Raw genomic sequence first — 27,722 nt, 5'->3', positions numbered from 1 at the left:
AAGACACAACAGAGAGTTGCTAGCCAAGGGAGTGCAGATGCACTCGTTCCTTGGAAACCAGACAACCAGAGAGGTACACTGGGGAAACCAGTGGCGGGTAGTTCCAAGGGTGGAACTGAAACAACAGGGGAGTGTTATGTGTATAACAACTGTTTGTTTTCTTCTCTGGATCACGCTATGCATGCCGCAACACGCATTGATTCTTTTGGGGGAGGTTGTTACGAAAAAGGAGCAATGCTGCTGAGTGCTCCAGATGGCTGGAAAGCCAAACAGGATGTTGATGTTTTAGGACTGTACCGTGGGAAGCAGGGACAGTCTATTATGTGCTCTGAGCACCGGATGTTAGCTCAGAGTGTCACATGACCCTGTACTGGAAGTACATGGGTGGAGTTATTCTCTCTCTGCAGCTGTTGCTGTATCAGAGGGTGCAGACATGTTGTTCTCTGCACTGAGGAAAGACAGAAATAAAGGCATGTAAATACATTTCTGTCTGTCTCTTTCCCCTCCCTGGGGATGGCAGGGAGTGAGGGAGGAGGAGAGTGGCTGTGTTCTTCTTTCACGTTTGAAGAAGGATCGGCCGATAAAGACCTCGCCTTGTCTTGCCGGGAGTCGCTGACGGGGAGGTCAACATGGTATCAAGCCGGGCACCCGGAGAGTGGCCAAATTCCTCTGAAGATATGGCTTGATCCAACAGTTTCACCTTGTCTAGATTCCAGTCCTTAACATTTCTCCTCCATCCTGTTCACTCACAAGAGGGCCCAAACGACATTTAGGAAACAGCCCTCCTTCTACATTCATACAAGCACCAAAGAGCACGAAGCTCTGCAGGAGAGAAATGGCCAGAGAGAAGGGAGATGAGAGAAACCCCTTTCTTAGGAGAGCTTAAGTGGAAAGTTAGATATATGCGGGAGGAGGAGTAAGTTCCCTTCAGGACTGAGATTGAAGCAGCATGAAGCACTGGGACATATATACACACAAGTGTGAATGTAATGTGATTCGAAGTAGGGATTTTCTGATCTATTATGTTCTTGTGTTTCTTGTGGCAAGCCACTCACAGCTGTGGAGTAAATGACATTTACTACTACTCCTTCTTCCTTCCCTATACAACACTGACTCTTCTGCCACAAGGGACCCCGGTAGACAGATCAGAAGGCTCCTGGTTTGAATCTTGGTCAACTCAGAATCCAGTTTCTAACCACAAATGTCAAGTTCCCTGCCTCCAGCCCGTTTCCCAGTGCAGTTTTATGTTTGAAGAACTCCACACTCCTCCTTGCTTTTTAATCTTTCCTTTTTAGCACATTACATTTAACTGCTTATTAAATCAAATCGAAGCAAACAAGATGGCTGCTCTGGCTACTGGCTCTCTTCAGTTTGTATGGGATTAGCACTAGGCAATGCTGTTGCTAGCCTGTAACTTCTCCATGCCTGCAGCTTGGGTCTTGGTTTTATGAGGAGAAACAGGAAGCTGATGCTTTTCAGAGACTGTAATTTAGAGCTGCTAGGTCAACCAGAGATGCAGCTAAAATAATAGTACAAAAAGGGTTTTCTGTTTGTAATTTTGATTAAAGTGGAGAATGAAATCAGTCAGTCACTTTGATATTGACTCAAAAGCTGGTGGTGATAGGAAGAATGGATGAATTGCTAGTGTTGATGTACTTTCACTGCTTCCTTGGAAACTAGAGAGAGATGGGCGCAGTGCAATTAACCATGAAGTGTACCTCTACTGAACCACCAGTACGGCTCTCCAATGCTAAAAGGGAGGCAGGTCTCCTCTTGCATTATTTTGCATTCATAAAGATGTTCTAAACCCTTTCAGGAAAAAGAAAAGCGGCAAGACAAGGAAAAGCACGTGCAAAGAAATGCAACATATGCCCCCCCCCTCTCTGCACCCATGATCCGATTGTGGCTTCCGATTGAGTGCAGGAAGCTCCTGCAGCCAATCGGAAGCTGCGTCTTGGTTTTCGAACCATTCCAGGAGTCGAATGAACTCTTGGAACAGATTAAGTTTGACAACCACGGTACGACTGTAAATATCGCTTCCTGCCCCCCTCCCCTGCCACAATTAACCTCAGGGGGGAAAGCTCCCATTCATACCATTGGGAGCTCTTCCACCACCAGCAAACTGCACCATAGGACAGATACAGTGGCACCTCGGGTTATATACGCTTCAGGTTACATACGCTTCAGGTTACACACTCCGCTAACCCAGAAATAGTACCTCGGGTTAAGAACTTTACCTCAGGATGAGAACAGAAATCACCCGGCGGCAGCGGGAGGCCCCATTAGCTAAAGTGGTGCTTCAGGTTAAGAACAGTTTCAGGTTAAGTACGGACCTCCGGAACGAATTAAGTACTTAACCTGAGGTACCACTGTACTCATTGCCAAGATCATGGCTGGAAAGGATTAAACTCCTCCCCCCACCACCACTGAAGCCCCAATGCTAATACCTCCCCCATCTGTAATTACAGAAAGAAAACTCAGGTGTGCTTACTAGCCGTTGTGCAATTAGAATAGCAGTTCAGCCCTCTGCTACGTATATATTATCCTTACAGACAAAAAAAAAAAGTCTGGTTTAAAAGGAACATGCTTGCAGTTACATCACTTAACAGAAAAGAAGTGAACTTTTTTAAACAGTCACTTTAACTACCAGCAAGAACAAATGCATTCCATCCAGGCATTGCCTAGCATTGGCATAGCCCCTGGGGTTATGTATCAATACCTCAGAAGTCCTTACCTTTTGACCAGTCCTCCATCTGTATTTCTGAACTTGTTTGATCTGGCAAGGTCTCCGCGTCTTGCTCCAAGACTTCAGAGCTAAAGTAAAGCCAAGTCTAGATAAATAAACGTAAAACAATATATCAGAACACACCTATACCTTGCCCTTATTTGTCAGGGAATTTACAAGACAAATGACTCAAAAAAAATGTTTATAATAGGACAATAAAACCTGTTTATTTTAACAGGTGACATTAAATTGACTTTCACAGTAAAAGATATTTTTGTTCACACTTTCAGTTTAGATAGATTTATTCTGTTCTCTGTTGAATTTAATGATGGTGTTGAGAAACATATTAGTCCTCAAAGCCTGATCCTGGCAACAGTTATTACAAAATAGAATGAGTAGGTCCAGGAAAGCAAATATGATTACTTTTTTCTTGGTCTGCATTACCAGTGGTAGTGAATGCAGGATTAGGTCATGTCAAGGTTTTGCTCTGCATAATCCTTAGGTATATATGCAAGAAAGAAAGAAAGAAAGAAAGAAAGAAAGAAAGAAAGAAAGAAAGAAAGAGAAAGTTCTCACAATATTTTCAGATTCGTATTAAGATACATAAATCACCACGTTAACATTTTTAATTTGAAAGAATAGTATGCTCATTAGAGACAATGTGGAATTACAGTTATTATGCCTGCATTATCATAGTTTTGTGCCTTTTTGGTTGGTCTTAATAAAGGTATTACCCAACCATGGGTTTTGGAAAGTTTTTCCCTTTCCTGATCCAACATGGCTACCCTTGTTCTTCATGTTTCTTATAATAAGAAAGTTTACTTCTTAGGAACCCCAGACGGCCATAAAATGAAATAAACTGAGAAACCTAGCCACCATGTGGTTATCAAGTTCAAAATAAGGAACAAGAACACTTTAAAAAAAATTATAGATAAGTAGCTTATACTGTATAGCCTGTACTTGATTCAGCTCTAAGAATACACAGTGAAAGCAAGATGAGAGATTTTAAGGGACTTTCTTCTCAGGAGTGAGAGAGAATATTACCTCAGACCCTGAAGTCTGAATTCCTTACAAAAAGTCCTCAATGAAGCTGTAACTTTGGCTTTTTCAGTTCTGTGTAACTGTGTTGATTTGGGGATGGCAATTTCCCCCCCTATATAAGTTCCTCATTTACTTTTGGATTAGCTGGAAATATAGAAGGTTATTATTAATATCAAAGAAATGTGTTTTAAGTCAATGAAGTCTTTCCTCTACATATTGCACAAAAAGGTCCATAATAATTGCAGTCTTTTAATAAGGTATTCATATAGCAAGAGATGAAGAAAATACAGTCTTTAATAACCTCTGGAGTATTTTAAAACATGTCTTAGGGCCTTAATGTGCCTAGTAATATACTATTTAAAACCACAATTTTATCCCTCCACAATATACAGTCATACTTCCCCGCCATTTACCCAGCTAATGAATGCCAGCAATTAGTAAAATGTAATCCCACTGCACAATCAGTTTAATGCTTTTAGCACTCAGAAAAGTAAACACCAAATTAATACTGCTCAAGCCATATCAGATCCTACTTGGAAGCAAGCAATTATAGTTCAGCTCCTCAGGTGTAATTAAATGATTGGAATGATTTAGTTCCATAAATGCAAGTTAATTCATAAGCAAGCAACAAATATACTGGGAGTAATTACAAGAAACATTGGCAGTCTAAGCAGGGCATGCTCTTTTATACACCTGGTATAGGAAAATGCTGCCCTCTCCTGGAAATCGAGTGTGACTATCCACTCCAACAGCCACACTATGTGAAGTATGGCAAAATGCAAGGTGTGAACACAGGAGAATCTTTGAAGGTTAAAAGTCATTATTGCATTTCACACACACAAACCATCAACCATGGTAGTAGCCATAGTAGATTGCCAGCAAGAATTACTTAAATTACACACAGCCAGCGTTCATGGGCTAGCAGGGAAATGAGTCTTGTTGATCCGCAGTAGAATTAGACGGACAGCTTTATTCACAAAGCACTTCTTACACAAATATAACCTGCTCGGAGAAAATCATTTACAATGTCACGTATAAAGACTATGCAAATGTCTGTTTTGTGGAATGTACACAATTTAGGAAAAGGCGTCCCAAAATATGTTTCCACAGAAATATAGAACTGGCACAGTTATCTTGTATGACGATGGCTGCAATCTTATACTCATTTATAGCTGGGAGGAAGCCGTACTGAACTGAATAGGACTTTCTTCCGAGTAGAGATGAATAGGATTTCACTGTACATTTTCCCCTATGCAGGGATTATATCCTACCCACATTTAAAATAATCCCCCTAACCAACGTATTAAAGATTTAAGGCTATTCCAGGGTCATGAACATATTCTATTTCTAAAGAGAAAATATATTCTATACAGTCAATTTTTGAAAATACATTCAAAAAAATCTTCAAAACCGCTCTGGGAAAACTTACCAGTGCCTTCAGTTATATATCTATAATCCATAACCAAACATTGCTAAATAAAATTATTATTATTAATAATAATAATGATGATGAAGGCTGTTAAATAGTGTACACGGAAGATGTTTAATAGTGTACACTGAAAATGCACACAGATTACAATAACTTATTTTCAGAGTACAACACGCATTACAATCTAGTTCAAGTTAGTTAAGACCCACTGAAGTCAATAAGTTATTTGTGACTAACTTGATATCAATGAGGCTTAAGTGCGACAAATTTTAGCTGCATTGGGGCTACGCTCTAATTTTAATCACAGTTAAATAATTTCTGTTGGTGTTGATTGAATCAGGAGTTTTCTTTGACAGCTGCCTTCAGATACCGTAAAATTATAATAATTATCTTCAGAACCAATATTATTTAGTTTACAGTATTGCGGTAAAGTGAGAAGGAAATAAGCTTTATATATCTGTGAAACCACATACAGCCCTCCTCTGTACAGACATCACTAATGTGTCAGTGTGTTTTTGAAGCTTTAAACAAATCAAGAACATAAGCACACTTAGATATTTGTTTACATCAGCCACCAGACACTGCAATTTGTGTAAAAAGCATAAACATATATAAACATAACTAAGCATTGCCAAATTATACAAATTAAAAGATACTAGAGTATACCACCCTCTCTTAACAGACAGAAGCAAATGAAAGGTTATGTTAAACAAACAATAATATGGAATTTGAATCACAACCCTGAGTCACTTTTAAGACTTTGTGCTTTAGTCTCTCTATGGATGCTTTTTTTCTTTTTTGCAACAAAACATGCTTATCTTATTAATCTTTAAATGTTTTTAAATAACCCTTGCAGATACGAATTCAATTATTTTATTAGAAGACATATTATTAATTTTAAAATGTACAGCACATTTACTTTGCCCTTTAATGCCATGGTCTTATTTTTCTATTCAAATCTTGTACACTGTAAGTTAATTGCTTTTGGAAACTACTTATTATTCATGTAAAAATTAATGTGCCAATGTGTTTAAATCCTTTTAAATGACCATTCATGCATCCTCCCCGTTTAAGTACCGATGAAATCTGTCAAAGATATCAGTGCAAGATGGTTTTAAAGAAAGTTCCAATAAAGATTTTTCCCCCTGCTAACATAAGATTTTCATTTTCACCAACTTTACTTGAATTCCATTAATTTTTTAAGCTGCTTTTAATAAATTCACCAAGTAAAATTTTTTAGGCCCCATAGTCTGTCATTTGTGTTCCAGCTGACTCTATGAATATTAATAACAGTGTTATCCTGATTAAATAGGCTTCATATGAAATCCCTGTGAATCCTATAGCTCAGACATCTCATTTTTTCCAACTCTTTATGAATTTGGATTCAGACATTATGCTGGAAGAAATCTTTAATAACAGATCTACTGGTACATTTCTGTATTCTTAAGCAAGAACGAGATCTTCTCATAATTCAAACAATTAAAAGAAACACGTCTACATCTTAAGGTTTCAGGCTTTCTGTAAATACACACAACACATCTTAACTCTAATGGAAACTTCAGCATTTTCAGAACAAAGGACTGGGGTACCTATTAAAAAGTAATACTCATGTCTCTCCCAATACGCACCTTATTTGGTCTTAATTCATAGGTGCTTTGCAGTTACGAACATGTGATTAGATAGAGGAGACCTTCAGGTCTCGTTGCAAGAAGATGCATCGGATTCAAACCCAAGACTTGGCACACATATGTCTATCTTGTTTTTATATATTTTTAATGAAATTAAGTAGTAGTTTACCAAAACCTCGTTCAGCAATAGCTTTAACCAAAAGCAAACCATAAGCATTTCCAGGGACCTCTCTAGGAAAAGAGTGAAATATTTTTTTAAAATAAATAGTCACAAGACCTGACCTCCTCTGAGAGGAGGATAGTGTTGAGAGACTGCCGCCTGATTATAATATGGGTAGGCTATCACTGCAGATTTGCCTTAAAGCAAGCAGGGAACCGTTCCTTAGCCCAAGAGCTGCATCCCTTGGGCTCACCCATCTGGGAAACACTTGCTGGTGGTTGGCAAGGTCAGAAAAGGGTGTGTGACCAAAGTGGGAAGGGCTAAATCTGGTATATACATACACCACTCCCAGACAACACGGAGGTAATAGAGAGGAAGACCAGGGTCTGATGACTGGCAGTTCCCCCACCATCTTACAGCTAAGCCTGATTTGAAGGGGGGGGGAAGTATGTTACTATTTCTTTATGGTACAACTGGGCAACCTGCAATCTGACCCACTTTTATGTGGCCTCTAACATCCCCTGAAGTCGCCCCATTTCCCCACCTCATCTAAATTGCTTCTTGCCTGTTAGCTTCCTACTTTTCCTGACTTCTAAAAATATTTTGCCACTCTTTCTATGATGTTTCAGAGCAAATGCAAAAGGACATCATTACATTTGATAAAAAATCATGCATCGTTTTTAAAATCCAATTTTTCTTGGAGAAAAAAACTTCCCAAACCACCAAGTTATAAATATAATATATACCCCATCTATGAAACTTCCACTTTCTTTACCAAACAGTAGTTATAATCACCTGCTGCACTAAAAAAAAGGAATTACCATACTTTTCCGTGTATAACACGCCCCCTATTTTGGGAGACTCAAAATTAAGAAAATGGGGGGGGAGATTCCCCAAAGTTATTGAGCTTTTTGGGGCGATGATCGCCCACAGTTGTTGAGGTTTTCCTGGGGGTGGGAGTTGTTGAACTTTTTTTAGGGGATGATGCAAAAAAATGTTCACCCACCATACCGGCAATGCCGCTCGCAAACATCGCCACAGCAACCTAAACTCTGTCCCATCACCGAATCCATTGAGTTTTACTTCTGAGTAGAGATGGTGGAATATGGCGGTCATTAGTCTGGAGCAGCTAATTCAGAGCGTTCATTGACTGTGTCCACCAGTCCAGCATGGCCCCCTCAATAGATGGTAGATTGTGTCCTCCCTAAAAGAGGGCACGTGTTGCAGTGAAATCTGGAGACTGACCTCTTGGCTGTGGGTGGGTCCACTGGATAGCCACAACACCTGATAGGTAGGTCCCTCGATGCTGGGTTTCAATCTGGCCAATGGGGTTGCAATCTAAACTGATCGAAGGACCTATAAAAACCTATGCAAGTGACCCAGAGCTTCCTCTTTTGGCTTGTGCATCGGAACACCCACCCACCTCTCCCTAATTTTAGGGCCTTTTGCGATTGACCTTGCTATGCCGTCGTGTGTCGTCTGTCGTTGGGACTGGGGCAAGGCAGGAATTTTCCCACTTGGCTGATTGGCTGTTGCCATTTGGGTTTCGCCTGCCGCATAGCAAGTCGTCACAACTTGTAAGGTTGCGGATAAACACTGGTTCATGTGATAGGGATGGGAGAAGGGTCTCACCATCCCTATGTGAAGGGTATTCCATTAAAGGAATCCAGGGACTCAACTTGGATTGGCCAACCCCTGAAAAGGGGTTGTGCCCGTGCCCGAGTCCAGGGGAGCATCTGGGGAGTGAATAGAGTCTGCTCCCAGGTTTTTCACCTTCCTCAGGTGTTCACTCTTGGCTGACCTATGATAGAGCTCTGGGTCAGTGCTACCTGCAAGGATGTAGGAAGCTAGTCAAACCAGAGCCTATGCAACCACTCACTTTTCTGTAATCATAAAGTTGTGGCCTAAATTCTGCCAAAAACCAAAACTAAAATTTGAGTCAAATGTGTCTTTATTTAGGAATTAGGAGGGAGGTCTCTGGGTCTGAACACGCAATCCACCTTATGGCATAGGATAATCAGTGGGTGTCTCCTTTATGGGGGAGAAAGGCTTTTATTTTTCTGACATGGTGATTGGAATGAAAAGCTATCATAGTTTGGAAAAAAGTAAGGGGTGTGTGATGTGAGAGAAAGTGAGAGCGAAACAAGAGTTGTGGTGTAATTGAGAGGAATGAGGGGATAGGGAGGGAAGGAGGGGAAGAGAGAGAGAGAGCACAAACTCTGAACTAAAGGCTGAGAGTATTTTGTGGTGTACTGTGTCTCCCTCTTATGTGATGAGGCAGATCTGCTGCGTGGTAAGAACATGTTGGCTGCTTACTTCCATACCCACTCTCTTTATATATATGTAAAATAAATCAACTATAAAAAATGTTATATGTCCCCAGTGATCTCTCTTCCAAAGGACAAGCCAAACCCAGGGAGCACTGCCACTGAACCTCTTGACACCTGGGGAAATGTGGAGCATATAACAATACTGTTCATGGCTTTGGGGACTTCCGGGAGAGAGAAGTGGTGGTTTGGCTGCCTCTGTTGGCTCCTGTTGCCAGAAAATAATTACGTGGCAACTGATAATAGACAGACAGTATGACTATTAATCACTCTGGAAATAAGGGTGATTTGGGAGTTAACCTCAAAACACTTTGATCAAACCGTTTTTCTGCTGTCTGCGCCTGGTGGCCTGGAAAGGAGATAGAATGAGCTGGCAAGCTGAGGAGTTGCCATTGTACCCAAATGCCATGTACTCACCTTTTATAGGTAAAAAAGATCCACAACTTCTCTATTTAAAAATATTTCTGGGGCAAAGAAAACAGTAACGAGAGACCCCTCCATCAGCTGGTGAAAATCTACAATCTCAAAATCTGTAAGCACTGTCTTCCATTATTGAAGAAAAACAGAAAGGAAAAACTGATTGTTAAAGTGTCTAAAGCAGAGCAAAAAGTATTATTTATGGTTGGGAATGAGGGGAATCCCTGTGTGAAAAATCTTTGACCATTTTTCTGTTTCCTGCCACTAAAGAAGTGAAAAAACTGAAATTAAAAATTGGCTATCAGTAGCCGTGGGAAAGGAATTTTCTTTGAGATAAGTTGCAGCTGTGATTTTAAGGTAATAATAAATGTTAAGGTAATAATATCCAGAACATCAAAAGCATCCAGTATGATAAAGGTACGTTTGGATCACCCAATGACTGTTGGTATTGTTCAGCAGTTGATGGCTGAACAATTAAAAATGATCAGATCAATGTTTGATGAAGAAAATGTGCCAAAGAGATATGTCCTTTTAAAATGTGTTTTTTTGGGGGGGGGGCTATTCAGTTGCTGTTTTTATTTTTATTATGTATTTTGTGATTTTATATCTTGATTTTATTCTGTGAACTGCCCTGAGACCCCCGGGTATAGGGCGGTATATAAATTCAATAAACAACACTACCACCACCACAGAAAATGGAAATGGGGAATACTCAGAGGCTCCAGACAAAACTGATGAAAAGTTGGCATGACTGGAACATAAAATAGTTAAACTGAAGTAACAGATGGGGATGCTGAAATGGAAATGAGTTCCATTCAAGGATTGGGAGGAGAAGGAGAATATAAAATCATAAATGGTAAAATGGAGAATTATTTGGATATGGTATTGCTGGAACTAAGGAGGCAGGGAAGCTTTGGGAAAACTTCAGTCCTGTCCTTCTAGCAGAAAGAAACTATTCTGAATATGATCTGGAGCAAATTCAGAGAATGATGCTATAAAGTTATGGTACTCTCTCTAGAAAAAGACTGGAAAAAAGGGAAATGGAAGGACCAACGGAGGAGATCAGGATACTATCATAAACACAACAGGAAATGGAAATACAAGAAGTGGTACTGAACATATGGAACTAAACATGAACTAATGGACATATGGACATATGGGAGGTATACAGAATATTGGCCCAATGTGTGATCACAGTGGAGAGTAATGTTGATGAAAATTAATGGATGTAAAGTTAAAAGGAAAAATAGGGTTGACATTTATCGATAGAAATAACCATTAGAGAACCCATGTTGGAATTTTCATGGGAAAAGAAATGAATGATTCTGACACACCTCGACTTAAAAGGAATATTGTTTAACAGAAAGTAGAGAACATGGATGTTGGCATGGACTGGATGTTTTAAATCTTTATTTTTTTTAATGTAACAGGCAGATGGAAAATTGGAAGTCTTCTTTTTGTATGTTTTTCTAATGTTTTTGTCTACTTTATTTCTTTTTCTTCTCTTTCTTTCTTCTGTTTCTCTTCTTTCTTTTTCTTCCTTCTCTTTGGAATCCTATATTTGGGGCTTTTATTCAGGTCCAGAGATTGTATACTCATGGGGGTGGCAGATGGTCAACGGAGGACCCTGGGTGAGAGACAGGTGAACATTGTGTCCCAAGGTGAGAGGCTGAGAGGAGATACCCCAGGTGATAGCTGGGAGGGGCTACTGTGCTCTGTGGGTGGCAAGGGCTAAGAAGTACTTTTAAGTGAGGACTCTACTTATTCGATTTGTGCTTTCTGTAGTTGTAATTTTACTGCAGTAACAGTGCGAACAACAGTAAGGCTGAAGAAACACATGGTAGTTTTATTTGCAGAAAGGTAGGAGGCTAAATCAAAGCACAGAAATAAGGATAATAAGTGACAACAGGAAAGCAAAGCCATGAGTTTACACACTAATGCCCAGTATTCACTTTGTTCATCCTAAATGAAACTTCAGAGGGAATTCAAGACAAGTGTTCCAGGTCGCTGAAAAAGAAGGAAGAAAAGCAATGCCACCCACCATCCCTGCAGCTGCGCCCCCCCCCCCCCCCGGTTGCGATTTCAGGATGCAGAAGGGGAGGAAAATGGCAAGTAAATGAACACGGGAGGAAATCACATTGGGCCCAGTGGGCCTTGCTTTTGTGCAACAATGCAGAATAATAGTGTATCCATATTTGCATCCCATGTCCACTGGATATTTTTTAATGAGCAACCTCAAGCTACTAGAATGTTTTTCCAGCTTTCCAACGTACACAAGTTACCATCGCTGGCATGTTGGAGACTGCCTTGATTCTGTTTTTGTCAGTTTGCACACCGTTTTCAGATGTCCATTCCCCCAGGCAGGTGACTTAGGTAAAGGTAAAGGGACCCCTGACCATTAGGTCCAGTCGTGACCGACTCTGGGGTTGCACGTTCATCTCGCTCTATAGGCCGAGGGAGCCGCCGTTTGTCTGCAGACAGCTTCCGGGTCATGTGGCCAGCATGACTAAGCCGCTTCTGGCGAACCAGAGCAGCACACGGAAATGCCATTTACCTTCCCGCTGGAGTGGTACCTATTTATCTACTTGCACTTTGATGTGCTTTCGAACTGCTAGGTTGGCAGGAGAAGGGACCGAGCAACGGGAGCTCACTCCGTCATGGGGATTCGAACCGCCAACCTTCTGATTGGCAAGCCCTAGGCTCTGTGGTTTAACCCACAGCACCACCCGCGTCCCATGGCAGGTGACTTATTTAACCCTAAATTGGCATTTCTCCCTGTTTCAACCCTGCTGCCCTTGTCCTCTCGAAAGCCTCTTGTAACTTCTGGTCATATCCCTCTTCAGTTATGCCCAGTCAAGATCCCTCTGCACACGGTCACATGTGCCCACAGGCGAGAGGCTTACCATACTCGTATCTGGAGCACATCAGAAGAGGTTCAGTGCAGAAAATGTAAGTTCACCTAGCTGAATTTACCACAGAATCAAAACAAAGTTTATTCCTCCTATTTGAATCAGGCATATAGGAAGAGTATATTAAATGTATAAAGTACTATCTCCATTATAACATCAACTGATAAGGAAGCAAAAACTGAAAAAACGTACCCCCATTTTCCTGGAGTTAATCAGATACCAGGATCTTTTAAGATATCCTGAAACGTTTTGCCCTAGGCCAAGCTAAACTAAATCACTTAATCTAGGAGGGTACTGCATATAAAAGCAAAGTTAGCTTATAGAATAGTTTCCCCAGGGAACAAACAGCCTGTTTTCTTAGCACTCTTATTCATGCCAAGTTTTGATGTAATGACAAACTCCACCACAAAAGGACTCGCATTTCCACAGAGCTAGAAAAATTTACTGGCAAATCTAAAGGTCAAAAAATTAATAGAAGAAAACTCAACTCAGCCCAGAACAGGTGCTGAGAAGTTTTCACAGCAAAAAGGATAAAAGGTTATAGGCATTTTTAATGGCTACCTAAAAACAAAAGAATCTGTAGTTCAGACGCATTTAAATATCATCTCCACCTCTAAACTGAAATTGTGGTTTGAACACTGAGAACATTTCATCAAAAGCAACAACCAGCTCATTTTCTAATAACATTCCTTGATAATAAAAGCACTACACTACTCTGAACACTACAAAACTTCATACTTCTGTGCCCATAACATTTCACTTCTACTCCTTGGTGGATGACTCACACCGGAAAATGAAAGGGGAGATGAGAATACTGTCCCATTAGTTCTCTTGGACTTCTCAGCAACTTTCAAAACCATCAACCATGGTGACCTTCTGGGTTATTAATCTGAGTTGAGCTTAGCTGCTGGAGTTTTACAGCGGTTCTGCCGCTTTCCAAAGAAGTAGTTTCAGAAGGTGGTTCTGTGGGGACTTCTGCTCTACCCCCTGACCTTTGGCTTATGGGGTGCTTCAATTCCCCATGTTTTTAATAGGCTTGTTCACACGTTTCACTAAAAACAGGCACAAGCGATCTCTACACATGTGCAACTGTTTCTGTGAAAGAATGTCCACTTGTTGATTTGTGCAGCTAAATTATTGTGCAGACAGTTACCCAGAAACTCTTTGAATGCTAGGTATGAATAACTGTGCAAGTTTTCCTATGACTGCTCAGGTGGTTGTGGCATCCAGAAGTTTCAGCTCCAGTTGGTGAGGTCAGGCCTGGCCACAGTTATCCATCTTCTAGTCATGACCAGCTCATTTATTTCATTGTTAAGAGCATTTTTATACCACATCCCACATAAAGTCTCGAGGCAGTTAAAATATTAAAATACATATCAACATATTAAAATACAGAATGATAATGCAACCAAAAGCTAGTAGATCCTTGCAGAAAGGAAGATTTAATCCCTCAGCTACCAGCAGGTGAGCAGAGGGTTAAATCCTGCCTGCCAGGAGAAAACAAAATTTATCTCCCCCATGCAGTGGTCAAGTTTGCCTGCTTGGGAACCGCTGAGCAAGGGATTTTGACAGGTGGGCAGAATACCCCACTTGTCAATCATTTGATATCATAGGAGTGACAGGTGGGTTGCCCCACAGGCCTGTGAAAGTTGGCCGATGGGGTCAGATAAGAATCTGGCCCATGGAATCAGAATGTGGCCCACCCCTGACCTACAGGAGTCTCAGGACCATGGAAGGTGGAGAGGAAGACCTTAATTCTTGCCACAGTCTCAACAGAAAATCATTTTTCCACAAGGAAATTGGAGGTTTCTATTGAAAAGCAGGTTTGGAAAGATTGTGTCAGAACCATAGCAGATTATCAGAAAATCACAGAATTATAGAATCACAGCATTGTAGAGTTTTAAGGGACATCTAGTCCAACCTCCTGCAACACAGGAATCTCTACTAAAGAATCCATGACAGATGGCCATCCAACCTCTGCTTAAAAACCTCCAAGGAAGGAGAGTCCACCACCTTCTGAGGGAGTCCGTCCACTGTTGAACAGCTCTTACTGTCAGAAAGTTATTCCTGATGTTTAGTTGGAATCTCCTTTCTTGGTTTGAGACCTACCCTCCACAGCAGGAGAAAACAAGCTCATTCCATTTCCTATGTAACAGCCCTTCAGATAACCATCTTCAACGATCATATCACCTCTCCGACACCTATTTTCCAGGTTAAACATAACCAGCTCCCTCAACTGTTTATCATAAGACTTGATTTCCAGACCCTTTATCATCTTGGTCGCCCTCCTCCGTACATGTTCCAGTTTGTCCCCTCAATTCCTACACTCAATTCATTTATAAAGATGTTGAACAACACCAGGCCCAGGAGAGAACCCTGTTAACTACCTTTTACCATTAACCCAAAGCAACCATTTACATTTACATAACAGAACCCATAAATATTAATTGCGTTCTCGCAGTCATAATGGGATATGGATTTTGGGAAGCTTGCTATTAGGGCTCTGGAAGATCTTAGCTGGGAAAATCTGGCTTTGTGTTTCTGCTGCAAACTACAGCTGCTTTGGCAGCTCCTAACTATTCCTGGCATATTACTTCAGAACAGTAATGTTGAGATATTTCTGGAATCATGCCATAATTGAGGAATGGCACTTTTTAAGCTTGCAACTGAGGTCAACCTTGCATAGAATATAATCAGACAGTTAGAGAGAGACTTATGGGGCCTGAGGGCTCTTTCCATGCCAACTGCAATCAATGGCAAAATCAGCAAATATTTAAGAAGAGGGGAAGCCCCAAGCAGGTTTAAATATGAGAGTCAAATCAAAGGCGTTCTCTTCCTCATGGCGATTAGAACTGCTTGAAGAGGAGCGATCGCCAAGCTAGCTTCGCCCTTCCATGACGCATGGAATGTGTATTAATATACACATCAGAATTAACCATGTTTCTCACTGCTCTGCAACTTCACTTTCACATTCCAACCAGGGATCTATCTGCACTATATATTTAAAGCAGCACCACACCAATTTAAACAGCCATGGGTTCCCCCAAAACAATCCTGGGTACAGTAGTCTGCTAAGGGTGCTGAGAGCTGTTAAGAGACACCCTGCCCCCATTCCCAGAGTTGTGTAACTATCAATCCTTCGTTCCACGCAACTCTGGGAATTGCAGCTTTGTGGCAGAAATTCTATAAATCGCTGCATATGCTCAATGACTTCCATGAGGGCAACTGAACACCCTCTCCTTCTCCAACCCTTTCTCTTGATCCATGTAGTTAACTCATGCTTATGTCCAGTAGAATCTGTACTGAAGAGAACTACTGTAATGTTTATCCAACCCAGGATCTCAAATCCTGATCCCATCTGCACTATACATCCTGCCAATTTAAGAAGTCATGGCTTCCCCCCAAGAATGCTAGGAGCTGTTAAGTGCTATTAAGGGCACTGTTAGAAATTAGCCAGGCGCTGGGAGCATTTTGCAACTGGTGAGGTTCTAATTAAGACCATATGGAGATCTCTGGATGTCAGGCTGGTGACTGACATCTGGCTAGCCCCTCCAGTTTTCTTAAGCAGCTAAGCAAAAGAGCTTATTTATTGCATGTACAGTGGTACCTCGGGTTACAGACGCTTCAGGTTACAGAAGCTTCAGGTTACAGACTCCGTTAACCCAGAAATAGTACCTCAGGTTAAGAACTTTGCTTCAGGATGAGAACAGAAATCGCGTGGCGACGGTTAGCTAAAGTGGTACCTCAGGTTAAGAACAGTTTCAGGTTAAGAACAGACCTCCGGAACGAATTAAGTTCTTAACCCGAGGTACCACTGTATAGCCCACTTTCTTCTTCAAGGAGTACATGGTTCATACCCCTCCTCAGTTAATCCCTACACTGACCCTGAGAGGTAGGTAAAGAGGCTGTGACTGGCCCAAGGTCAGTGAACTTCATGACCGTGTGGGGATATGAACACTGATCTCTCAGGTCCTAGTGTGACACTCCAACCACTACACCACACTGGCTTCCTATAGTACTTCTGCAATATAAATTAAGTAGGTAAATAAATATGGGGAATGCAAAATGTCACTTACAGAAGGAACTGAAATATTTGACTTGAAGCTTGAATTTGTTTTATTCTGTATTGTTTTATTTGATGTTTTAAGGTGCTGTAAACTGCTTGGATTTTTTCCTTTAAAATCTAAAGTGGCATAGAAATGAAACTAATAATAAGAAAAGTAATAAACTCCATGGGGAGGGGGGGGGAATGGTGCCTAGACATACCGTTGTGGCGAATGTAACCCAGGTTTAAGGTGCCATTTGGCGATTAGCTTATATATCTGAGTTTCTAACACTAATCAGTGTTAGAGTGCTCAGAGTTGTTAAGGCAGAGCTTTCCAAGCTGTGTGTCATGACACATTAGTGTGTCGGTTGCAGTGTGTAGTAGGTGTGTCATGCGAATGCTCTCTTCACTCCTCCTAGGGCTGGAAAGGAGTTAGTTTAACCTCGGGTTTTCTAGTACAGTTGTACCTTGGAAGTCAAATGGAAGCCGATCTGGAAGTCCAATCAACTTCTAAAACGTTCGGAAACCAAAGTTCGGCTTCTGATTGGCTGCAGGAAGCCCTGCCGGATGTTCAGCTTCCAAAAATAGTTCGCAAACCGGAACAGTCACTTCCAGGTTTGAGAACTAAGCTGTTCAAAAACCAAGGTACGACTGTAAAACTGAAGTACAGTGGTACCTGGGTTAAGTACTTAATTCGTTCCGGAGGTCCGTTCTTAACATGAAACTGTTCTTAACCTGAAGCAGCACTTTAGCTAATGGGGTGTCCCGCTGCTGCCGTGCCGCCGGAGCACAATTTCTGTTCTCATCCTGAAGCAAAGTTCTTAACCCAAGGTACTAGTTCTGTGTTAGCAGAGTCTGGAACCTGAAGCGCATGTAACCTGAAGCGTATGTAACCCGAGGCACCACTGTACTGTGTCGCAAAATGATGCATGTCTAAAAAAGCTCTGTGTTAAGGATAATCCTATAATAGAATCATAGAGTTGGAAGGAACCCCAAGAGTCATTCTAGTCCAAACTCTGCAATGCAGGAATCACAACATGCAGTCACTCACCCAATTCGAAGCCATAACAGACCTTGTTTAGCTTTGCAAATATACTAGCAGTTTTATTGCTGCACCACTTAGTTGGAGAAAAACCGACTAAACTTCACTCACATTTTAAAATAAAGAGTTTTCCCTTTACATATGGATTATTTTCCTTTACTTGCTTGTCTTTTTCACTTAAGAGGCTGCTACCTGGGCTACAAAGAAGAATTTACTGGCTTTGTCTTGTGGCGTAATGAGAAGTTGCAAACCTTTATACAACTGATGTGTGTGACATAAGACATATTGTATTACCTGGATAAGAAATTAGAGTAGAAATGAGCATTCATCAGGACAGGGGTGTTTGTAAAGCAGTCCTTTGCAGAACACGTGGGTGGAGTACAGGTAAATTTAAGGTCAAGCCATTTTCAATAAATATCTTATCTGTAGTTCAAGACTCCCAAAATAGATTGCTATGACAAAAGGTGATATACAGAATTGCTCAACGAAAGTTTTTTTTTAAAAAAAGTTTCCTGTTGAGACATGACGCGCACCTTACACGGTTCAGCAACTTGGACTATATAAAGGTCTTTATAGAAATCTATTTAATTTTTTCTTTGATTATTAAATAGAAAACTTGGGTGACAAATATAAATTTTCCACTCATCATTCCAAGTAAGACATACACTGTGGGTGTCAGAGTGGAATAAAGCTGGTATCCTCATGGAAGGGCTTTTGAGCGTGTAGGGGCATCCAGTAACAGAAAGGTATTGGAAATTAATTTTTGCCCATTCTTACTCCTGTAGGTGGCATGTGGAGAGCTGCAGGGAGAAATTGGCCAGAAAAACAAAATGAAACCTATGGTACTTTCTCTCTTTGTCAGCAACTGCCTCCTCTGGATCAAAGCTCTTATGGGCATCATCATCATCATCATCATCATCATCATCATTATTATTTTATAAGATGTTTATTAGGGTTTTACAAAAAGCAAAAATTAACAGAGTAAAAAGAAGACAAGAAAAAAAAGAAAAAATACAAAAAATACAAAAATACATAAAATAAAATAAAATACAAAATACAAAAAAGAAATAAGTAGAAAAGGTTAAAAACAAATCCATTTTTTTCATATCTTTAAGCTCGTTTGCTTGTTTCCTTGACCTCCTCACACCTCCCTTTTATGTATTCCCGTTCACATAGTCAGTTCAGCAAATCCTTACCCTCTTACATTTATTATTATTATTACTCTATCATTATTATTATTATTATTATTATTATTATTATTCCCCTGCCCATCTTGGCTGGGTTGCCCCAGCCACTCTGGGTGACTGCCAACACATATAAAAACATATTACATTGGTACCTCAGGTTACATACGCTTCAGGTTACATACACTTCAGGTTACACACTCCGCTAACCCAGAAATAGTACCTCGGGTTAAGAACTTTGCTTCAGGATGAGAACAGAAATCGTGCTCCGGCGGCGCAGTGGCAGCAGGAGGCCCCATTAGCTAAAGTGGTGCTTCAGGTTAAGAACAGTTTCAGGTTAAGAACGGACCTCTGGAACAAAATAAGTACTTAACCTGAGGTACCACTGTATAACATCAAACATTAAGAGCTTCCCAATACAGGGCTGCCTTCAGATGTCTTCTCAAAGTTGTGTAGTTCTTTATCTCCTTGACATCCCATAGGGAGGGCACCACTACCAAGAAGGCCCTCTGCTTGGTTCCCTGTAACTTCACTTCCCGCAGTGAGGGAAGCAACAGAAGACCCTCGGAGCTGGACCTCAGTGTCCGGGCTGGACAATGGAGGTGGAGACGCTCCTTCAGGTACACAGGGCCAAGGCTGCTGAGGGCTTTAAAGATCAGCATCAACACTTTGAATTGTGCTCAGAAACATGCAATAGCCACCGAAAACTGGTTCAAGTATTGTTGCTAACGTTAAGTGGCAGTTCATAGTCATTGTAAAGCTACACAAGCTCCTGACCCATTCCACATTAAATGTTTCCTCACACCTAAAGCAGTAGACCAGAGGTTTTCAATCTTTTTAAGTCCGTGTCTCCATTGATAACTACATTCTTTCTGCGACACCCCTGTGGGGCTCAGGAGCCCAGCTATTTCACCCCTTGCCTGCAGAGCTGGCAGCCTCTCACCCTTTTTTAAACATCCTTCCTTGTGGAGTATTCCCTCAGCCTCCTCTCCTCTCGCCTCTCTTGGGAGTCCTCTTGGTGGCTGCTGCCGCCACTCCTGGTCTCTGAGCTTCTCCCCACCCCAGAGAAAGGTGCCTCTTCACACTGCCCCACAGGGGCCTGGGAAGCACCCTCTGGCCAGCCCCAGAGGCACCATTCGCCCAGGGAGCTTGTAGCTAGGCCTGCTGCAACCAACAGCTATGCAAGCCTTTGGGAGGCAAAGACACGAGAGGGCATCAGGAAAGAGGAACAGAGGCCAGTGTTGCCTGCGGCACCCCTGACTGTCATTCAAGGCACCCCAGGGTGCCACGGCACACTGGTTGAAAACCACTGGAGTAGGCTGTGGCCAATAGGTGGCAACTGGAAATGAACGTTTGTGTATTAACAGCCATGAACATTGCAGTGGCCCAGCTCCTTCTGTACCTCTGCATAAACTTACACACGAGAAAGAGGAGTATTTGCTATTGCATGCAAATGCTTTTTTGGAAAGTGGAATAGCTGAAAGAAATAAGAACGAACGAACAGAATCGTAATTCTTCTATTATTTAGTAACCTTCAGTGACTTTAATATCACTTCAAATCCCTAAAAAACAGGTTAGAAACAAATATTAGCCTTACCAGGATGGCAAAGGAATGGATCAAATTACATTTCAAGGGGAACACTGTATTTTAATTAATGCTACCTAGTGCCGTTACAGACAGCAGTCACCTTCAGTGCAGAGTGGGAGTAACAATTACACCTCCTAATCACACGACGTGAATCGGGGAAATAGTCTCCTACAGGACAGCCTATTATGAGGACCACATGGGTATTTGTCTTCTCCTTGTCTTGACATCCAACTCAGAGCACCAAAGCCAACCGTAGAGGCAGAACCAACACTGGAAGAGGTTTTAAAGGAAATAAATAAAAACTCAGGCCTTGAATTGGGAAAAAATGAAGGGGGGGGGGGAAACCCTGGTTTGTTGTCAAGAGGTTTTAGCATCCACAGATCCAACAAACCTCTCTGATCCTAAAGCGGCCATCTTGTGAAGGTTTTAGCTCACTATGCAAGTGTGCAAAACTTTACTAGAGCCAGCTACGGGTGTCACTTGTGCATTGTCAAAAAAAATAGAGAGGAAACGCATGAACCAACCAAAGAAAAGCACACAGATTTGCAAAAAAAAATTTTTTTGATATGTGCTAATAAACATAAGTGCATGTATATGTGTTCATGCACACATATGTATATGTGTGTGTTCATGCACAAACTTATTGAAATAATTCTCACAGAATCACAGAGTCGGAAGGGACCCTGAGGATCATTTAGTCCAACCCCCTGCAGTGCAGGAATATGCAGCTGACCCTTAAGAGGATTCGAACCTGCAGCCTTGGTGTTATCAGTACTGCACTCTAACCAATTAAGCTTAGCTACAAAGCTTAGTAGTATTGTATGATCAGGGGATAAACATGCCTGCTGTCTAGGTACTAACTACCGTATTTTTCTGTGTATGACAATTCTTTTTATTATTTAAAAATGTTAAAAATTGGGGGTCGTCTTATACATGGATAGTGTATAAGGGTGTGTGTGATTGGTGGCAGCCGCGAGGAGATTGTCATTGGCAATTGGGCAAGTGATTGGTGGCTGCGGTAAGGCCGGCTGACGATTGGTTGCTGCTGCAGCAATTGGCGGCTGCTGGCACCGAGCAGGCAGACAACTGGTGGCTTCGGCGAGGCGTGAGATTGGCAGTGGCAGTTAGGCGGCTGTGTGATTGTCGGCAATTCCAACTCTGGGCAACCCCACCCAAGCTTAACAACTCTGGGCAATCTCCCCCATTTCTTTAATTTGGGGTCACAAAAAAATACGGTTACAGATAGGTAGCCGTGTTGGTCTGCCATAGTCAAAACAAAAAAAATTTTTTTCCTTCCAGTAGCACCTTAAAGACCAACTAAGTTAGTTCTTGGTATGAGCTTTCGTGTGCATGCACACTTCTTCAGATACACTGAAACAGAAGTTGCCAGATCCTTCTATATAGTGAGAAGGTGGGGAGGGGTATTACTCAGAAGGGTGGTGGGAATGGGTGATTGGCAGATAGCTGTGATGAGCCTGTTGACGACTCTTAACGACTGCAATAGGTCTTACAGGATCTGGCAACTTCTGTTTCAGTGTATCTGAAGAAGTGTGCATGCACACGAAAGATCATACCAAGAACTAACTTAGTTGGTCTTTAAGGTGCTACTGGAAGGGAAAAAAAATACGGGTCGTCTTATACACAGAAAAATATGGTATTTACAGTACATGTGAATCGTCAACCATCTTTTAGATGGGTTAGAATCACAGAACAGTAGAGATGGGTCATCTGCTCCAATCCTCCCGACACTAAGGTTGTCCTCTGCCACAGACTGAGCAGCTGGAAACTTCTGGAGCTTACCTTGCACCACTCTGCTGGTAATAAAGTACAGCGGTACCTCGGGTTACATACGCTTCAGGTTACATACGCTTCAGGTTACACACTCCACTAACCCAGAAATAGTGCTTCAGGTTAAGAACTTTGTTTCAGGATAAGAACAGAAATCGGGCTCCGGTGGCGCGGCGGCAGGAGGCCCCATTAGCTAAAGTGGTGCTTCAGGTTAAGAACAGTTTCAGGTTAAGAACGGACCTCCGGAATGAATTAAGTCCTTAACCCGAGGTACCACTGTAAGGATATTGTTACAGGATGAGCATGCACATCCTTGAAGGTGGTGGGGAAACCCTGGCAGGACCAAGGTCCTGTTGTTATTATTTTCATGTATAGACCGCTTACCTCCTGCAGATCTTGAAGATGTTTATACTAATATATATAGGTAAAGGGTAAAGAGAGCCCTGACAATTAAGTCCAGTCGCGAACAACTCTGGGGTTGAGGCGCTCATCTCACTTTACTGGCTGAGGGAGCCGGCGTTTGTCCACTTCTGCAGACAGTTTTCCCAGGTCATGTGGCCAGCATGACTAAGCCGCTTCTGGTGAAACCAGAGCAGTGCACAGAAACGCTGCTTACCTTCCTGCCGGAGCGGAACCTATTTATCTACTTGCACTGCATGCTTTCGAACTGCTAGGTTGGCAGGAGCTGGGACCAAACATTGGGAGCTCACCTTGTCGTGGGGATTCGAACCGCCAACCTTTCGATCAGCAAGTTCAAGAGGCACAGTGTTTTAACCCACAACGCCACCCACGTCCCATACTAATATATATAAGGTATGCTTAATTCAAGCCAGTGGAACTGTTTGGCTTCCTTGACCGTTATCAACTCCCGCGTTATCAACTCCTGGCAGCATAGAAGTTTTCTCAAGGGCACACTCTTCTGAAGGCTGTTTGCCTTTAATAGTAGGAGATGAAACCTTTTTTAAAAAAACTTCCAAACTGAGTTGGAAGTGATTATTTCATCTTGTGGAAGATCCGGTCCTGGAATGGCCAGAGTAAACACTGGAGACCATACAGATCTGGAGCTGCTGTTTCCTCTAGGCTGTGGATAGGAAGCTGTGGGACTCCGCATGTTTTAGAGTAGACTACAACTTACACCAGCGCCTGACAGCATAGCTCATTGCCAGGGATTGTGGGAGTTGTAGTCCAGCAACAACTGGCAGATCACAGGTTCACCCCCCCACCCAAAAAAATAGGCAAGTGACTTTCTATTAAATATCCCCTCTTCCTAGATAGTAACTGTGATAGGCTTTATAAAGATTGCTTTCGTAATTTCTCATTCCACAAAGCTTACTGAGAAACATGAGGTTCAACAGGCCCCCCACGTTTCACGAAAAGAACAGGAATTGAAAGTTTAGCAGAAAGGAAGATTTGGCAGCAGCTGTGGCAGCAAACCTCAAAATGAGGCAAATCAGGCTCAAGCCCAAATTCGGAAGGGTCTGGGCTTGCCTGGAGTGAATATTTTTGAGCTGGGAAAGTTCACTTTCTGAACTTCCCCCATAGTTGAACTTTGCTTCCTTTACTAAAAAATTGTAATTGCAAATTTGGAATAGAATACAAAGGAAGAGTCGCATTTGCCAGCCATAAAGTTTACTCTCCCATGATACTTTGTCTTGAGAAGCTTTGGTTTCCACGAGGAGTATGAAAGCAAATTTGGTCGTCCCCCCCTTTTATTATTTTAAGTTGAAATTTATCCTAATCAAATAAAGAGATAATCTCCAAAGAACCTCTTTGTGCAGGCAAAGTTGGAACGAACACCTCCTAACCCACAGCAATCTGAATATCTTTCACACAAGAAACTCTGTTGACAAGAAACATGCTGAAATGTGGACACATCATATATTAGAGAAGAAGATATAAAGCACACCATACTGGTAAAGAACTATTTAAAAATGCATTAAAGAAGCTCTGTTAAATACAATGCTAATTAGAGATTAAGATGGCTTTTACTCGCAGGCACCCTTTAATCACTTATATTTACTTTGGACAGCACCTTTACTTTTATTTACTTCTTCTGCATCAAATGAGGGGAACAAAGCAGCTCTATCATCTGTACCTTAAAACGTCTGCGTGTGTATCATTAGGGCACACTGCAGAAGAGAAGACTCCTCAGAAAAGCAGCATTGTATAGTTGGAAGGGAAATAGGCAAAGGTAGTGAATAGGTCTACTGCTGCTACCTCTTTAAACAGCATTAATTCAAGAGTTGATGAAGTCTGGACAGGTGGACAACCATAAATTTCTGCATATTACATTTCTACACACTTTTTGCCTACTTCTTGCAAGCTACCCAGAAAGGAGTTGCACCAATGCCAGACAATGCAGATCAGCAATTGCTGGTTGATGTTAGACAAATAATGAAGGGAGCTTCTGCTTTGAATGCAGAAGATTCCAGGTTCAATTCATGGCATCTCCAGGGAGAATCGGAAAAGAATCCTTCCTGAAACCCTGGAGAGCAGCTGCCAGTCAGTGTAGACAATACTGAGCTAGATGGACCAATGGTCTAACTCTGTGTAAGGCAACTGTCTATGTTTCCCCTCTCCACTATTATTTATGGTGCCATATCATATATATGGACACGGGTGGCGCTGTGGGTTAAACCACAGAGCCTAGGGCTTGCCGATCAGAAGGTCGGCGGTTCGAATCCCTGCGATGGGGTGAGCTCCCGTTGCTCGGTCCCTGCTCCTGCCAACCTAGCAGTTCGAAAGCACGTCAAAGTGCAAGTAGATAAATAGGTACCGCTCGGCGGGAAGGTAAATGGCGTTTCCGTGCGCTGCTCTGGTTCGCCAGAAGAGGCTTAGTCATGCTGTCCACACGACCCAGAAGCTGTACGCTGGCTCCCTCGGCCAATAAAGCAAGATGAGCACCGCAACTCCAGAGTCGGCCACGACTGGACCTAATGGTCAGGGGTCCCTTTACCTTTACTATCATATATATATGTTCCCTGAAATCAGTGCTATTTTTCTAGAAGAAGAGGTGCCAGAACTCACCACAAACACTTCCCTTGTTCTCTTAGAATGACAATGGTGTCCCCTGAGAGGTACCAGAACTGAGTTCTGGCGAATACTGGCTTGAGAAAAGTCCTGCCTGAAATAGATATATCTCACTGCTTATTCAAGCTGCCTCGTTCTTCAAATTGTGATAAAACTTGAGTGTATGTCATGAGGAGGGCAACAGATCTCCTCTCTCGTTTTATTCATTTTTTTATTTCCCTCAAAAGTAATGTGTTTTCTAAGCGAGGCTTGTCATGCTCTGACCTTGGCATCCACCGGGACCATACTGTGATTTATATTGAGAATTCCAAGCCTCATCTAATCTTATAAATAAATGTAAAATGTATAAAACAATTACCCTAGAATAAAATTGAATTTTATCTCTCTGTAATCAGTTTTTGTCTATGCTACAAATTTCTGTGTTTGAATACAATTCAAAAATTAATAACAGACATAATTTATTTTCTGACTTTTCATTACTGTGACATTTTAGCAATTTTTTATATATATACACAGGCTTAAATTTTATCTAGGGCTTCAACCCCACAGTTTATTTTTAGCCATAGGGCACTCTTCTGGAATTTCTATTTAAGGAATATGCTTGTTCAAGAAATACACTTCCCATTTACAAACCAAAATATACAGCATAATGAAATGGAGGGAGGGGAGAAGGCTTTGCTACAATGTAAAGATAGATTAAGGAGGAGAAGTGTTGGGTTGCATGTCAACGATCCAAGGATCTTTTGATGTTGGCTGCAAGAAGTCAAGTTTAGTGGGCAATAATATAGAAAATTATAGTAAAGTTACAGTGTGTGTCTGCTATTTGCTTGTATGTTATTTTTATACCGAGTTTTACCATTGTGTTCTTTTTATTGGGGTTTTATAGCTACGTTCAGTGTTGTGTGCCCCTCCATCCACTTTTCTTAAACAGGTAAAATATATGCTTGGCTTTTATGGTTTTGGTCCCAGGTATGGCTAGGCATATGACCATCATAATTGGCAATCATCAAGCCTGTCCAGTTTGCATTCTCCACCTCTTATTTCATACGACAGAAGCTAAAAACTAGCCTCTAACTCTTGATATCTCTTTGCCTTTGATCCTGAAGGCCATTCAGCCATACGCTTATCTATACAGTCTGTTAACCTTTATATGCCACCCGCGTCCCTCCACAGCAAGTTAGGTGCATCTAAATTCTGCTTAAGAACTTGCACTTGAAATCATACAGAGTTAACACCTGAACTCTTGAACATGCACAGATTTGTGATAATTAAAACCTGAAAAAGCAGGTTTATCAAATGTTGTTTGAACCAGTTGCAGCTTAACCCTCCCACTGTACTTTGAAAACTGGGGATGCGGGTGGCGCTGTGGTCTAAACCACTGAGCCTCTTGGGCTTGCTGATCAGAAGGCTGGTGGTTCGAATCCCCACAACAGAGTAAGCTCCCATTGCTCTGTCCCAGCTCCTGCCAATCTAGCAGTTCGAAAGCACACCAGTGCAAGTAGATAACTAGGTACCGCTGTGGCGGGAAGGTAAATGGCGTTTCCATGCGCTCTGGTTTCCATCACAGTGTCCCATTGCACCGGAAGCGGTTTAGTCATGCTGGCCACATGACACGGAATGCTGTCTGTGGACAAACGCTGGCTCCCTCGACCTGAAAACAAGATAAGCGCCGCAACCCCATAGTTGCCTTTGACTGGACTTAACTGTCCAGGGGTCCTTTACCTCTACCTTTTACTTTGAAAACTGCCCCAACCACCATCAGTACCATCATGCCTCCAACTTTTCAAAATGCAGTGCAGCAAAAGGCGTTGATTGGCCCAGCACAGGACACCAAAGGGATCCAGCAAGGCAAAATGGGGACTAACTGGTCAAATCTGCATTCTAAAGGCATTTTGCCCACCAAAGACGCAAAACTACACCAGCACATTGGTTATATCTCCAAGGTCTGATGTGAAGCCTTTATAACGGGAAGTGGGGTACCATATTTGCCCAATACCAGCCAAATCAGTGCATTGTGCTATGGTAGGCAAACTATTAATGTGGAATCAGGGTGACAATATTTCTAAGAGAGTTACATGACTGTTAAGACACTCTTTAGGCTAGATTTCATAATTAGAAACTTCTGTAATTGGAAATGTTTTGATAGCCACCCTTTAAGAAAGAAACAGGCAAGCAAAGCAAGCAAACAAACAAACACTGGGGCACATGCACACACACAGAGCAGTTAGCTGAAGAAATAGTTAAAATTAAAATGCAGCTGAACAACATTTAGGAACAGCTGGTGTAATTCTATGCTTGATGGCAAAGTAATGAAGCTCTTGGTGGCTTGACAAGACAAGCTACAAGCTTGAATGAAATTGTTCAGCTAAAAGAATTAGAATGAAGTTGATGACGGATGCGTTACTGAAC

General features: G+C 41.8%; 1 protein-coding gene across 3 annotated transcripts in view; it reads right to left on the bottom strand.

Annotated features, from left to right (window-relative positions):
* Window positions 1–27,722, bottom strand: part of MIPOL1 (mirror-image polydactyly 1) — a 187,970-nt gene that overhangs the window by 151,312 nt on the left and 8,936 nt on the right. For 2 of the 3 annotated variants that reach the window (XM_083616858.1, XM_083616859.1), the window contains exon 2: window positions 2,735–2,831. In XM_083616858.1, coding sequence (XP_083472984.1) covers window positions 2,735–2,831 — 97 coding nt within the window. Of the gene's footprint in view, window positions 1–2,734; window positions 2,832–3,769; window positions 3,867–27,722 lie in introns of those variants that run through there. The other variant, XM_083616860.1, reaches the window with a different exon arrangement.

The sequence above is a fragment of the Podarcis filfolensis genome (assembly GCF_964270895.1).
Source record: "Podarcis filfolensis genome assembly, chromosome: 1".
Classification (NCBI taxonomy): domain Eukaryota; kingdom Metazoa; phylum Chordata; class Lepidosauria; order Squamata; family Lacertidae; genus Podarcis; species Podarcis filfolensis.
Note: the sequence above shows the minus strand (reverse complement) of the source record. Positions and strands in the feature narration are given on the sequence as shown.